At 43.0% G+C, this 13,465-nt stretch overlaps 2 protein-coding genes across 2 annotated transcripts; both read right to left on the reverse strand.

Moving 5' to 3' along the window:
• Positions 1-205: 205 nt before the first annotated feature.
• On the reverse strand, positions 206-4,306 carry si:ch211-241j12.3 (uncharacterized protein LOC566552 homolog). Its single transcript, XM_033991265.2, has 9 exons — positions 3,692-4,306; positions 3,420-3,587; positions 3,035-3,157; positions 2,833-2,961; positions 2,444-2,636; positions 2,190-2,314; positions 1,926-2,113; positions 1,665-1,798; positions 206-1,450 (listed from the first exon to the last, which is right to left on the reverse strand). Exons 1-9 carry the CDS (start codon positions 3,794-3,796, stop codon positions 1,218-1,220), a joined length of 1,398 nt encoding a protein of 465 aa, XP_033847156.2. The 5' UTR covers positions 3,797-4,306; the 3' UTR covers positions 206-1,217.
• Positions 3,801-12,845, reverse strand: si:ch211-241j12.4 (uncharacterized). Its single transcript, XM_055232401.1, has 17 exons — positions 12,679-12,845; positions 12,391-12,471; positions 12,009-12,132; positions 11,832-11,931; positions 10,817-10,930; positions 10,631-10,747; positions 9,245-9,405; positions 8,867-9,013; positions 7,958-8,060; positions 7,742-7,870; positions 7,364-7,543; positions 7,013-7,245; positions 5,998-6,819; positions 5,820-5,916; positions 5,662-5,754; positions 3,856-5,407; positions 3,801-3,808 (listed from the first exon to the last, which is right to left on the reverse strand). Exons 1-17 carry the CDS (start codon positions 12,695-12,697, stop codon positions 3,801-3,803), a joined length of 4,080 nt encoding a protein of 1,359 aa, XP_055088376.1. The 5' UTR covers positions 12,698-12,845.
• Positions 12,846-13,465: the final 620 nt, after the last annotated feature.

Consider the following 13,465-nt stretch of genomic DNA (forward strand, 5'->3'; position numbering starts at 1 on the left):
TCAGTAAATTTATGAAGTATATATTTAACTTTAAATTTGAAGGTACGGTATCAAATCTAGTGTTCATTGATCTCTTGAATTTAGATTGCACAGTTACTGTACCAAACTATGCAGTGCTTACACAAATGATAGCTGATAAACTAGATTAAAAACTCATTTCAGTATTCTGGGAAAAAATAAAAAAAATAGATGTTGTGGTGTAAATTATATTTATTATAAAAACAGATTTAAAAAAAAAACAAAAACTGACTGGTACAGTACATTTGCATCTGAGGTCCAAGGGCAGGCAAGGCTCAACACTGTAGGTCAAAGGTCACATGACAATATTTGTCAACCCTGTGTTTCTACATTTACAAAAGGATAAACACCAACAAAAGCAATACAATTCAGCAAATGACAAAAGCATGCATCAATCAATATTTACAACATATTGAATAATATGTACATATATACAGTGTCAATGAGAACACAGGGAGGAAGAACTTTCAGTTCAAAACTTTGACAGCAACTGAACTGTTAAATACTACTCTGTATCATCATGCCTCATCATTTATAGATAGTTTACAAATTGATAATTTCAAAACAGATTATTAAAAACCACACACACTACACTCAAACCTTCATTATAAATTAGGCCGATGAGCAGCAGCAGCACTCACAGCTGTTGACTGAAAATGTACCCACATTCAGTAACCTCCAGTATCACCTTATGCATTCGTTATTTTACACAACTGACCCAGATAGTTGTAGACTGCCTTCAGGTTTCAAGTGGAGTGGCAGTTCAGAGACATTTAGGAAAAAAAAAAAATTAAAACCCTTGAACAATGCATTACAAAAAGTCCAATGTACTGCACAGCAGCACTGTTCAATCAGCCCTCACCAGATCCACATACAACAGGGGTTTGGAAGACCCAATTCATTATCCTTCATATTAGGTTATATTAGCTTATTATTTATGCTTTAGATGTTTTATTTGTGATTTTCAATTAGCCTTTTTTAAAAAAGGTCTTGGCACAATTCACTTAAGGGCCAGATTCAACCAATCTCCCATAACAGAAATAGAAAATGTACATTTATGACATAAAAAGTAACAGGACCAGACATACAGGGACACTTCAGACAACAACAGCTGTGGACAAATAATTTAAATATTCACATATATACATATTCCCGGGCTGGGCACCACATTTGGAAATGCTTGACTTTATGGGTCCAGCTCAGAAACACTTCCTGTGGACGATCTGTGGCCCATATTCCTCATACTCACTCTGGCTGATCCACAGCCCACAGAAGGTTGGCAGGTTGGCCAGGACTGTCCCTCCACACCACACGGAGAAGTCCCTGTCAGAGGGGCAGTAGACCCGCACAGAGGAGCGTGGCTCACAGGGCACCAGGGCACTTAGCTCGGCCTCTAGTCGCTCAGGGAGGCCAGAGAGAAGAGTGTTCCCTCCTTCACAGCATAAGTAAAAGGTCACTCACAAACCACATTCAAACACAGACAAAGTGGGTGAAGTGTCTTGCACAAAAAATTATGAACTAACAACTATACTATAAAATTATACCACCATACATTAGTATGCCAATCTCAGTAGGTTGTACCATGGTGCCACTGTCTCCCTACAAAGGGGGGGGGGGGGGGGCTGGTGGTCTGAGGCAGCACATACCTGACAAAAGAATGTTTCCCAGGAAGTCCCGTCGCAGGTCCAAGTCACTCTTCAGGATAGACTTGTACATGCTCTCATGAAGGCCATAGTGATCCCGGCCAATAAGCTCAGGTTTGAACATGATCTCTGGAGCTCTGAGGAATGACAGACAACCAGAATTATAAGTACAGTTTAATGTCAACCGATCTCCTTTATTTTAAGGAGCAGAATGCATCAGAGCCCTTGTTTCTAAGCCAACAGTGAGTCTAAAGTATCAGTCACCGTATTCGCTCTGAGCCCAGTGTCACAATCTTTCCATCTGGCATCGTGTAGCTTGCCTCCCCACAGGACCCCCCCTCATGGAGCTCCGCTTCGTAATTGAGAGCCACACAGCAGCACTTCTCCTTCATTTCACGAACTATCTCCTGCTCTGCTGTGGTCCGCATGCACACGCCCTGCTCCTGCAGCAGCTGATGACCAACAAGGACAGTCAGTCACTGGCTACAGTGATGCACAAAGCTCAAAACAGGTAAGGTAAATGTGTACCTTTGTGAGGTGTGCAGTAACATCTGCTCCAGCCAGAGGGAAGCGCTGCACAGCATGAGGCAGAACATACCCTTCATACACTGGGACGCTGTGGGTTACTCCATCCCCAGAGTCCAGCACCATACCTGCAGCACACAGCAACATGAGACAATATATTCTGCTACGCTTTATAAATAGACTATTAATAATATACAAACACTACAATTCAGTCCTAAACCCTCCATGCTCTCACAGGAAGTTCCTCTGCCCCTCACCTGTTGTCCTGCCTGCAGCATATAGTGCCAGCACTGCCTGCATCGCAACATAACTGTAGGGAACTCCGAAGTACTCAAACATAATCTCCATTGTACGTTGTCTGTTCTCCAGGGGGTTCATGGGAGGCTCAGTCAGCAGGACAGGGTGCTCCCCTGGATCCACACGCAAGAGATCAAATGTATGCTGCCAAATCTGGCAAAAAAAATATTACAATTCTTGTCAAAGAATGTTTTACTAATTTATGTTTAAACCAAAGTCTAAACTAAGGGAAGTGTGCCTTCTGCTATGCACTCTGAACTACTTATCTTAAAACCCATAATATAAATCAGTCACCTAAACAGAAAATAAAACACTGAATATTAAATGGATCAACCAGTCTGAGCCACACCCTCTCCATGTCGTCCCAGTTGCGGATGACTCCGTGTTTGATGGGATGTCTCAGGACCAGTACTCCCCTCATATGCTGGGCATCCTGTCCCACATATGTATCCTTTTCTGAGCTGCCATTCATGATCTCCTGTTGGAGAAACCATATACAAGTTTACAACAATAACAAATATTAAAAGAGGTTTTCTTAGGCTAGTTTGTACCTCATACTTTGGCACACCAATTATTGTTGGAAATAACACACGTGGAAGGGCTTCATCTGCAAATCCAGCTTTCATCAAACCAGATCCTGTGTCCAGGACGATGGAGGTGCCAAGGTCAGAAGGCTGAAATCATAAGTCAACCATAATCATTATTGGACCAGGAGGCTCCAGTAATGATTACTGCCATTTTTGGAATATCAACAGCCACTTATAAGGACATCAGGCACATATCCCCACACATTACTTATAGGTCGAGAGACTGACTTTTGCGTGCTAGCTGTAAACTGATTTAGACCATGCACAACTTTGGTTTTAATGTCTTCATAGTGAAAGCAATGGTAGAATTTAAATATTACCACAATGTCACAAATGTGCAGTACAATACCAGAGTAGTGATGCTGAACTGGTTTTGAATCATGGGGACAGACATCTTTGTGCCTTCTGACCACTCCACATCTTCCATTTTTCCGTTGTTGTACAGAGGAGTACCAGCAGGGCCCAAGACCGTCCCAAGATCATGTGAACTGGCTGCCACTGTGTCGAAGTCTTCAGTCTGAAGTTGTAAGAAATAAAATTACATCAACATAAATGATGAAAATTGGACAGTTTGCGCACATCACCGATCTCTTTTCTTTTAAAAGGTTTTTCATGTCATACCTGGGAGTGTGCCTCTCCTTTTCTGCTCTCAGACTGTAGCCTCTTATTATTGTTGTTATTAGTGTGCAGCTTTACATTTAGACCCAGGGACAGAGGTTCACCCATGTCTCTAGTGTCCTCAGCAGGCGCTCCACTGTCCCCAGTGTCCTCAGCAGGCGCTCCACTGTCCCCAGTGTCCTCAGCAGGCGCTCCACTGTCCCCAGTGTCCTCAGCAGGCGCTCCACTGTCCCCAGTGTCCTCAGCAGGCGCTCCACTGTCCCCAGTGTCCTCAGCAGGCGCTCCACTGTCCCCAGTGTCCTCAGCAGGCGCTCCACTGTCCCCAGTGTCCTCAGCAGGCGCTCCACTGTCCCCAGTGTCCTCAGCAGGCGCTCCACTGTCCCCAGTGTCCTCAGCAGGCGCTCCACTGTCCCCAGTGTCCTCAGCAGGCGCTCCACTGTCCCCAGTGTCCTCAGTTGGTCTACTGCCTCCCGGCTCGGTGTCCTCAGCAGGCGCTCCACTGTCCCCAGTGTCCTCAGTTGGTCTACTGCCTCCCGGCTCGGTGTCCTCAACGGGCACCGGTCCACCACCGTCGGTGTCCTCTGCGAGCACCCCTCCGCCACCCTCGGTGTCCTCTGCGAGCACCCCTCCGCCACCCTCGGTGTCCTCTGCGAGCACCCCTCCGCCACCCTCGGTGTCCTCTGCGAGCACCCCTCCGCCACCCTCGGTGTCCTCTGCGAGCACCCCTCCGCCACCCTCGGTGTCCTCTGCGAGCACCTCTCCTCCGCCCTCAGCAGATGCACCTCCTTTGTCCTCGCTGTTCTCAGTTAGGAGAACTTCTGATGACACTGGGATTGGAGATGTGCCCTCCAAGTTTAATTTGTCAACAATAGGTGTAGTAGTCACTTCCTCAGTATTCATAGAGAATGCATATGCATCCATAGTATCCACAGGGGGCACACTTCCATCTTTAGAGCAATGAGTGCTGTGTTGCTTTGTCGGATTTTTTAGAGACGGAGCTTTTTTTCTGGGCTTGGGTATGGGCTGGGAACATAATGACCCTCTTTCAATTCCCTGTTCTGATCTGGGTGTCACTCCAGATTGCACAGTGGGCAGAGAGGCAGAAGGGGGCTGAGCTGGGTTTCTGGATGAGACTACTATGTTAACAGTGACAGGGGATTGATTGGGAGGATGGGTGGCATCATCTTGTAATTTTGTGTCAGTTTCCTTAGCCTGGGGTGGATCCGAAGAGCAAGACTGGCTAGGCTCGTCTTTTGAGTGTGACCCCTCTGGGCTGCTTTGCCCCGACAGTAGCTCATTATAGAGGATTCGGTCTTCTTCACTCTCTGTTCTGGACATTATGGAGCATCTGATGACTCTGGTAGCTTGCTCTTTGCATTTCTTCACTTGACAATTTCTCACAGACGTTTTCTCTGGAGCTTTCTGCTCTAGTTTTTCTGTTGTGAGCTGCATCCTGATATTCTGCACATTGAGCATGTCAGAGCTCCTCTGCGCCACTTCCCCTGGACGATCCTCTTGCCTGAGTTGATGGATTTTTAAATTCTCCTCCAAAATCTTCTTGTCCAAAGCATAGACATCTTTGAGCTCTGTGAGTAGATCTGGTTTGGCTCTCCAGTCTCCAGGCTGTGGACTTGCTCCAAAGTCTGTATCAAACTGGGATTCAACACCAAACTGGTTAAGTACCACAACATTGCCTTTTGACAGTTCATCCAAGGACATCTGCAATGACAACAAAACTAGTTCACATGCACTTTTACAATAAACATTTTAAAAAATTGATAATGGCAGATCTAAACCAACATAACCATGACAGTAAAATGGGTCCCTTGGGAGGTTGACATAAAAATATACATATTTGCCACTAAAGTCAACTGTTATCCAACATACTACAGGATACACAGTTGGAATTGTTTCAATACTAACTGTGTATGAGGGACAGAAAAATGCTTATATAGGAAGAATGAGAGTTCTACCTGATTGTTCCAGGCCACCCAGGGATGCGGCCCAACTTCAGTCTGCAGCAGAACATCCAGCTGAACCTCTTGCGCCAAGACACTCTCCTCCTCCTATAAAAACAAGTGTTCAGTTCACAAATCCACCAACCTCTCAGAATTTTCCCACTCAGACTCACTGCTAGGATCTTGTCAGTCCGCTCAAGGGTTCTCTCCACCTCAGTCAGGTTATCCTCCTCCTTTTTGTCCCAATCCTTCAAATAAGGAGCACTCACACTGAAGGGGGGGTACATGGAATACTTCAGTAAATTCACTGCTTTAAAATGATCTAAGAATGAACTGTAGTTTAATTATTACCCCTCTGTTACATCCAGGTATTGTTCATGGAGGTCGTAGGAGTCCCAGAGCATGGAAGACCCCTCTGTGGCCTGGTCATTGGGCTCTGTGACCGTACTGGACAGGACATGTGTCATGGGGCTCAGCTCACAGTCCTCTAGACTGCTCTGTGTGTGTAGTGCCCAGGCAGTGAGAGAGGCCGCAGGAGTAACAGGACAGAGTTCTTTGTTCTTTTGGCTATTGGAGCTAAAGTAAGCATCTCTATGCTCTAGTGATGGCTTTGATGTGATGGTCACAGTGTAGGAGTTCTCCAAGTCATCGCCTGGTAAACTCAGCCAAGGGTTGGTGGGATATGCAGCTGACCGTTTAACTTTTATTTCAAAGTCAAGGGAATTTACGGTTTCGTTAGGAGCAATGCGGACAGTGGGCCTAGATAAGTTTCCAAGTGATCCAAACCCGCCAGAATCTGAGAGGTTAGACATGGTCTCCTCCTGGATCTGGGGCTGGTTCATTGTCTGTTTTACAAAGTCCGGAGCCAAAGTATGTCCTTCTAACATGCTGCTTCCAGCTCCTTCAAATCCTGAGTCAAATGAACTGTGAGATGACGGTTTCCCTTCAGTTGTGCCATGTCTGAGGAGGTCCACTCGATTGGCTGTATGGGGTGCCACTCTGGGATTAACCTCCTGTGTGTGCAGGGCGGGCAGGGTGTCAGTGGGGGAGGAGTGTTCTCTCTGTTTGACCAGTGAACTCTGTAGGAACTCATACTGCCACTGCAGAGTCACTTGGAGTTCAGCTACTGCCAGTGGCTCAGACGACATGATCATCCGTCTCAAGGTCACACACCTGAAAACGCAGTTGTTGTGAATGTGAATAATAGATGCCAGAGAGCAACTGAAATAATGAAGCATTTTGAAAATGAATTGAATATAATTCACCTCTTAACCATAAAATAATGTATATAAATAGAAAAGTAATGTACTAGGTAATGCAAGTAGGTTTGCAAATATAATTTGTATACACTTTGTACATAAATTACCGATGAGACAATTGCCTGCCCTCCTGCTGAAGTTGTTTATCAGGGATGACTTGAGAAAGATGGGCCAGATGAACCAGTTCCTCCATGTCTGGAGGGGGACTGTTTTTCAGGAAAGCAAAGAGCCTTTTCCTCCAGGTGGGGAGCGTACCCCAGCTTCTCCTTGGTCGGTCCACTTCGGAAAGTAGCTTCTGTAAGAAGTTCTCTGACAGAACCAACTTATACCAGCTCTGAGCCTGAAAGGTCCAAACAACATGTCCAACAGTGCTCCAAATATTTTTTTAAGACTAGCTTACATAAAAGAAGACCACTATATAAAACTTTGAATACTGAAAATTCCATGGAGTGACCCACCTTGTTGTAGAATAGATGGTATTTGGACACAGCCTGTAAAGTCTGCAAAGTCAAATGCACCGTTGAGTGAAGTTTGTCCTTGAGCCTGTACAGGTCGAGCAGCCAGCGCTCTTTGCTAAGCGCATCACACAGCTGCTCTGTTAATGTGCACACCACCTCCTCAGCAGCAACCACCAAAGACTGCAACAAAACAACAAAATTGACTTTGTTCAAGATACTATATTTACACTCAAGTAATTATGCAGACAAGCAAGAAAATCAAATAGTTCAGCTTTAGTTTACTTGGGAGCAAGATAGTTTATTGTTTTGCTATTCTATAATATTATTATTATTCTGCATTATTAAATCTTTCTAATGGGAGTCTGCTCTGGACAGTACCATGGCTGGAGTGTACACTGAGGAGTGGAACTCTGAGGTCAGCCGCTCAGCCTCAGTTCCATCTCTTGCCATCTGGATATTGTACGGCTGGAGCTTGCGCTGGAGAAGGCTCTCAATCTGCTCTGTAATCTGACAGGGTGATTCACAATATGAAGGTCTCTAAACAACTTAAAAAGCACACACACAATTTACATATCATGGCATCCAGGATATTACCTGCAGAGCAGCTTCTCTCATCTGTAACACATGTAACTGGAGTCGAGCTTTGGAAAAAACCTCCTGCCACAAGAGCTCCACTTTCTGCACCGCCGTAGAGATCCTGTCAGAGGCAGAGTAAGACATTTTACATTCTGTATTATTGGTTATACAAAAAGACATGGGAGACAATATTCCATATGTTTTTTTAAAAATAATACTTTAAGCCTAGGCAGTAGTAAATATGAAAAATCAACAATTATAATTTGTAATGAAGGTACAGTCCCATCCCTCTCTTTGGCATGGAAAGGGTTAACCGTGTAAACTTGTCTTATAGATATAGGAAGAAAATTGATTCATAGAGGCTTGTCATATCTATATTATTCTAATAGTGAATCCATGTTGATAAACCCATGAAAGCCTCTTTAGACTTAAGTTTTGCTTAAGTTTTAAAATGTCAAAGACATTTTAACTTTTTATAAAACAAATGGCCTTTTTTCTCTAGCAGCCTAAAGTATATTATAAACAGGGACCGTTTCTCAATGAGGTACAATTCTTTTCACTGGAGGAAATTTTCAGAGCTATAAAATCATTAAAACATGCAACCATTAACTAAAAAGGTTCATGATGACCCAACATTTTCCAATTAGCAGAAATAACACTGGAAACATGAGTTTCAAGCAGATTATCTTAATAACTTACTTGGGTCATGTTTTTTTTTTTACTATACATACTGTGATTTCAAATATTCATCTAGATATCTTGTCCATCTCACATTGCCCTATGCTGTCATTACTAATGCGGTGATATCAGAACAATGGAAGCGCAAAAGCCAAGAGAGCTGTCAGGTCAACAAAACCAAGAAAGGACTAGGCCTATGAGATAAGACCATAAAATGCACTAAGGGCATGTGTTGACCCTTGTCTGTACCTGTGGTGGTATTGCAGCATGCTGGAGAAGTGTAGGGTGAAAAGTGCAGTGCCTGCCATGGCCTGAAAGTGAGGGTCAAGATCAGGCGATCTTAGTTTCTCCATCAGAAGTTTGCAGTGTCTGAGTAGGTCATCAAGGCCCAGGTCCCTGTACACAAAGGATCACACAGTCAGATTCTTTAAATTTTTTTGTGAAATGAATTATTAAACATCAATGTATTCCACTTTTATTTATGACTGCAGTCCTACTTAAGGGACAATGGCACATCCCCCTTTTATAGGGCAAATATGCACAGAAAGATTGAGAAAAACGTAATATCTTCCTATGGTTTAAAAAACTAAAAAACATGGGAGGATGATCAAGTCAAAGGAGTCAGACCTCTGGAGCTGTTGAAAGTGGGTTTCATTGGAGGAGCAGAAGAGCTGGAGCTCAGGAAGAGAGTTGGGCAGAGGCAGTGTGGACAAGGTCTGGAGAGAGGAGAGACACCCTGGCAACTGCTTCACAACTGACACAAAGTGCTCCTCAAATACGTCCATCTCCTGCATAACCAAGAATAAAACCAGCAGTTAGTACACCAAAGCTGGTTTGGCGAGTCTAGATTAGAACAAAATGAATGCAGTTAAGATCAAATAGAAATTCCAAGCAATAGTGGAAAGGTAGGCAGGTCGGAACCACCAACCTCCAGCTGGATTTGCACTGATTTGACACATTTACTTGGGTATATGGACTAGATGACACATGATGACAAGTGGTGGACAGTGATGAAGTACAGTTTATACAGTGGCATTGGTAATACGTTGCCTCCACTAAGGTCTTAAATGTAATACAGTAGTTTATAAGAACAATTCAATTGTCTGAGTATTGAAACACTGATGTGTTTTGACATCTGTACTTATCTGAATACAAATCAGATACCAAAATAAACATTATTCATACAGTCAACAAACAAAGGTTATAGGAGTTGAGAGATGACGATATACATTTCTGGATTGGTTTGATGTCAAAAAAAAAATTTAACCACAGTCTGACTGAAAGAAAATCAGGGAACTATGCTGCATCATATTTTTTTCATCTTTACAACTGATTAAAGCAACAATCTAATCTGAGAGCAACATGTTCTTTATCTCTCACAATGGTATGCGTGGACTGCATGTGGAAATTCTTTTGAAGATGTACGTTTACAATGTCGCAGGCCAACAGCTCTGTGAAGCCATAGTATGTTAATGAGTAGTGGCAGCGTGAACTAGTGACCGAATGTATAATCTCACAGACAGAAGGGCCCTTTTCACTCGCTAATAAGGTCAGCACTTGCACAAGCCTCACCAAGGAAACAAATGATACAACAATCACAAATGCACCCTTTTGAGTGAGTGCATACATGAGCTGAGTGGACAAAGGAGACAGAGGAACAGTGAAAATGGCTCTCAATTTACACAGGAAGGGGATGTGTATGGTACTGTGCCAAAGCAACGTAGGAAGAGAAGAGGCTAAGCACAGACTAGGCTCAGTCTGTGGTTGTGCATCTAGTACACAGAGCAGTCTTATGACCAAACACTCAAAACAGCACAAATTACATGAACTTGAGTCTACCACTTGCCTTTTTGTCTCATAATAACTTAGATTTTTTATGCATTTTCTCAATATCTTAACTATAACCAAGCCAAGCATGAATGGGTTGTCAATCCTGGGTGTTTATAATTTTTTTGTTCCTTGAGGTTAGGATTTCGGTCAGGGCATCATAAGGACAACAAAATGAAAAGTAACCTTGATGAAGACTGCCCAGCTCTGGTGACAGTACACAAGGTATCCTCCCAGTGAAGCCATCAGCTGACTTCTGTCAATGTAGTTTGAAAGTTCAAAGACATCTTTGAGAAGAACTTTCTGGAAATCACAAAATAATCTTTACAATTCAATAGGAGTTTGCATGACATTTTCATTGATTGAATTTACCTTAAAAGTATTGGGCAATAATTTGGGGAGGCTCCACAGTTTGCCTAACAGCCGTAGCACATCTTTTCTCTTTGGCTGAATTATATATGCACTGTGAACTGTTCTCTTCTGTTGCTGGAACAAGAATATAATAGGTTGTGAAATATCGGAATATTTATGAAATACTACAAACATTTAATATGAGCGTTGAAAATAAAAACATTACATTTTTAATCACATCAAAGGTTTGACATTAAGTTGCTACAGTAATATAAACGCAATTATAATTGTATACTTTAATATAATAGCCAAAGTTTTTCATTACTCACTGATCCATCTACCACTTCCGGTCAGTTTGGTTTATTTTTATAAAAAGGAATCCTTTTCTTGGTAGTAGAGCTCTAATATCTATATAAATGCAAGGAGTGAGTTATCTGTTCAATCTACCGTTTCATCAATAAAGTTGTTGTTTACTAGTTCTCACAAGTTTACAAAGTAGTTTTTGAACCTAATAAGAAGATCCTAATACATGGCAGTTATGCGTTTTCAACAAATAAATCATCTGAGTGGCAATTCTCATGACCCCCCCCCCCCCCCTTCCCTCCTCTCTTAACCATTCTGAACACAGTCACACCATTTTATGAAATGAACAATGCATTTAATGAAATGGTTATGCAAGAAAATATTTCACTTCAGGGGAAACGCACAATTGTGCACTGTACAGCACAAGGAGAAGACACATTCTGCAGTGTGCGTACAGAAACCTTCCCTTTGGCAAACACAGTAAGCCACTGGAATCAGATGGTCCCCACACCCACCTCTACAATCCACTCAAACCACACCATCAGCATTTTTCCCAAACACAAATGAAACTGCTGTTTGAAATCTATGTCTACATTTCAAATGCCTACACAGTTCACTCATGCATTTATGTTATTATCAAAAAATGCATACATTTCAAAGTAGCAGCACTTTCTATACACAAGTCTGTCATGACCATTGACATAAAACACTCAAATCGAAGTGTCCACACTACCTCAAGCAAAAGCAGCGTCTCAGCAATGAACCGCGTGGAAGAAGCAGATGCTTCTCGGAGATCTGCCACGACTGACACCAAACTACTCTTCTGTGTTTTACTGTGAGCAAACAAACACATTTAACGTGCAGGACATCTGGAAACAGTAAAAGCACTACTATACCACCAGGCACTTACTTGTGCTGTGAAAGGCAATAGTTGATGAAGTCCACTACCTCTGGCTTACTGAGTGCTGTAGAGAGTCGAGTCTGTCCATCTACTGGGAATACAACCAGAGGACAGCCCAGCTGATCGAAAGCCCCTGATGAAGAATTACAGATAAAGTTATAGCACCACGATTACATAAATTAATGTAAAATTCATACTCTGTATGCCTCAACATTACTCTCCTTTATGCTGGAGTTCGTTTGTGTAAAGCAATTACTGTAGATCACGACTCCCACGTTCACACAAACTATTAAGAACATTGTTCATGCGATATCAATCTACTTTGTACTTGCATCAACCTCAACAGGGTTACACTTAAATTATACAACCAAACTGCTGGAGAAGGCCGTACCGGGGAATAAGACAGCTCCAGAAAACAGGACGTGATCAGCGGGTAACTGCGAGGAGGGTTCACTGGACTGGGTCCACACGCCTGAAACACAACCACAACTATGAGGGAGAAACATTTTAAGAATTTTATACACTCCTGCTTGATCGTCAGGAATCCCGATCACATTTCATTCAAAGTACAGAAATCCGGTACAAAGAAGGAGAGTCTGAATATAAAAGGCGTTTCACGTGTGTCGTAGGCTGTGCAGGAGGACCTCATAGTTGAGCGGCTCCAATGCACTTGTCTCACCTTCAAAGCGTCGGCTCATTGTCGATTTCAGCTGTGGTTCATTGCCAAAAAACTTTGTCGGACTCTTAAAACGAGCCCACGCGCTCGTACGACAGCGGTACCGTTAAATTAAAAAGTGGACATTACGCTGCGCAGTCCCACCGCCTCCTTCCGCCATCTTTCATCTAGTCGAGGCTCCTGAGCACCAGGATAACTGAGGGGCCGCTGTGGCACTGCCGCTTATCAGATCCCAGGGGCGGAGACACGAACTTTAGGGGGCGTGTCACTGCACTGTGTCACTTTATGATGGAAGGGTAGACCACCTGCTAGTCTCCAAGAAGATGTTTTGCCTGGATCGTTCCAGAGTATCATTAAACTTTCTTATGAGAAGTAGCTATTGTGCACCATGAAGCACAGTGCAAGGATGAACACTCAAAACTCTCATCTGCCACTTGCATCTTATACGTAAATTAACATTTTTATAAAGCCTTTTGGACCATAGATTATTCATTGTTTTATGTTGCACCATAACGCTGAAGCAAGTTCTTAGTTTGTGAATTTTGTTCACTAACAATGGCAATAAAACACTTCCTGTGATTCTGACATATCCTTATACCAAAAGGATGTATCTATAGGCCTAAATGGCTTTCAATCCACACATAGACCAAGCCTAATTATTATGGACATGGGGCCATGGCCTACAAATAGACCTGCATTCAGATTTAGAACTTGTACTTTTCTACCTTGAACTGAAATTCTTTGGCAACAAAACAGTGAGAGATCAGGCTGAACTGGAATGTGCTTGTAG

This window comes from Periophthalmus magnuspinnatus, chromosome 24, assembly GCF_009829125.3.
Source record: "Periophthalmus magnuspinnatus isolate fPerMag1 chromosome 24, fPerMag1.2.pri, whole genome shotgun sequence".
NCBI lineage: Eukaryota > Metazoa > Chordata > Actinopteri > Gobiiformes > Gobiidae > Periophthalmus > Periophthalmus magnuspinnatus.

Excerpts from the sequence above, each read along its gene's own strand:
- si:ch211-241j12.3 (XM_033991265.2), bottom strand. The coding sequence starts at position 3,796 with ATGGGTGAACCTCTGTCCCTGGGTCTAAATGTAAAGCTGCACACTAAT. Across the intron at positions 2,315-2,443 it reads TGCTGCAGGCAGGACAACAG|GTATGGTGCTGGACTCTGGG; the intron begins GTGAGGGGCAGA and ends TGTGTGCTGCAG. Across the intron at positions 1,799-1,925 it reads CTGGGCTCAGAGCGAATACG|AGCTCCAGAGATCATGTTCA; the intron begins GTGACTGATACT and ends GTCATTCCTCAG.
- si:ch211-241j12.4 (XM_055232401.1), bottom strand. Across the intron at positions 9,014-9,244 it reads CACTTTCAACAGCTCCAGAG|GGACCTGGGCCTTGATGACC; the intron begins GTCTGACTCCTT and ends CTTTGTGTACAG. Across the intron at positions 7,246-7,363 it reads ACCATCTATTCTACAACAAG|GCTCAGAGCTGGTATAAGTT; the intron begins GTGGGTCACTCC and ends TGGACCTTTCAG.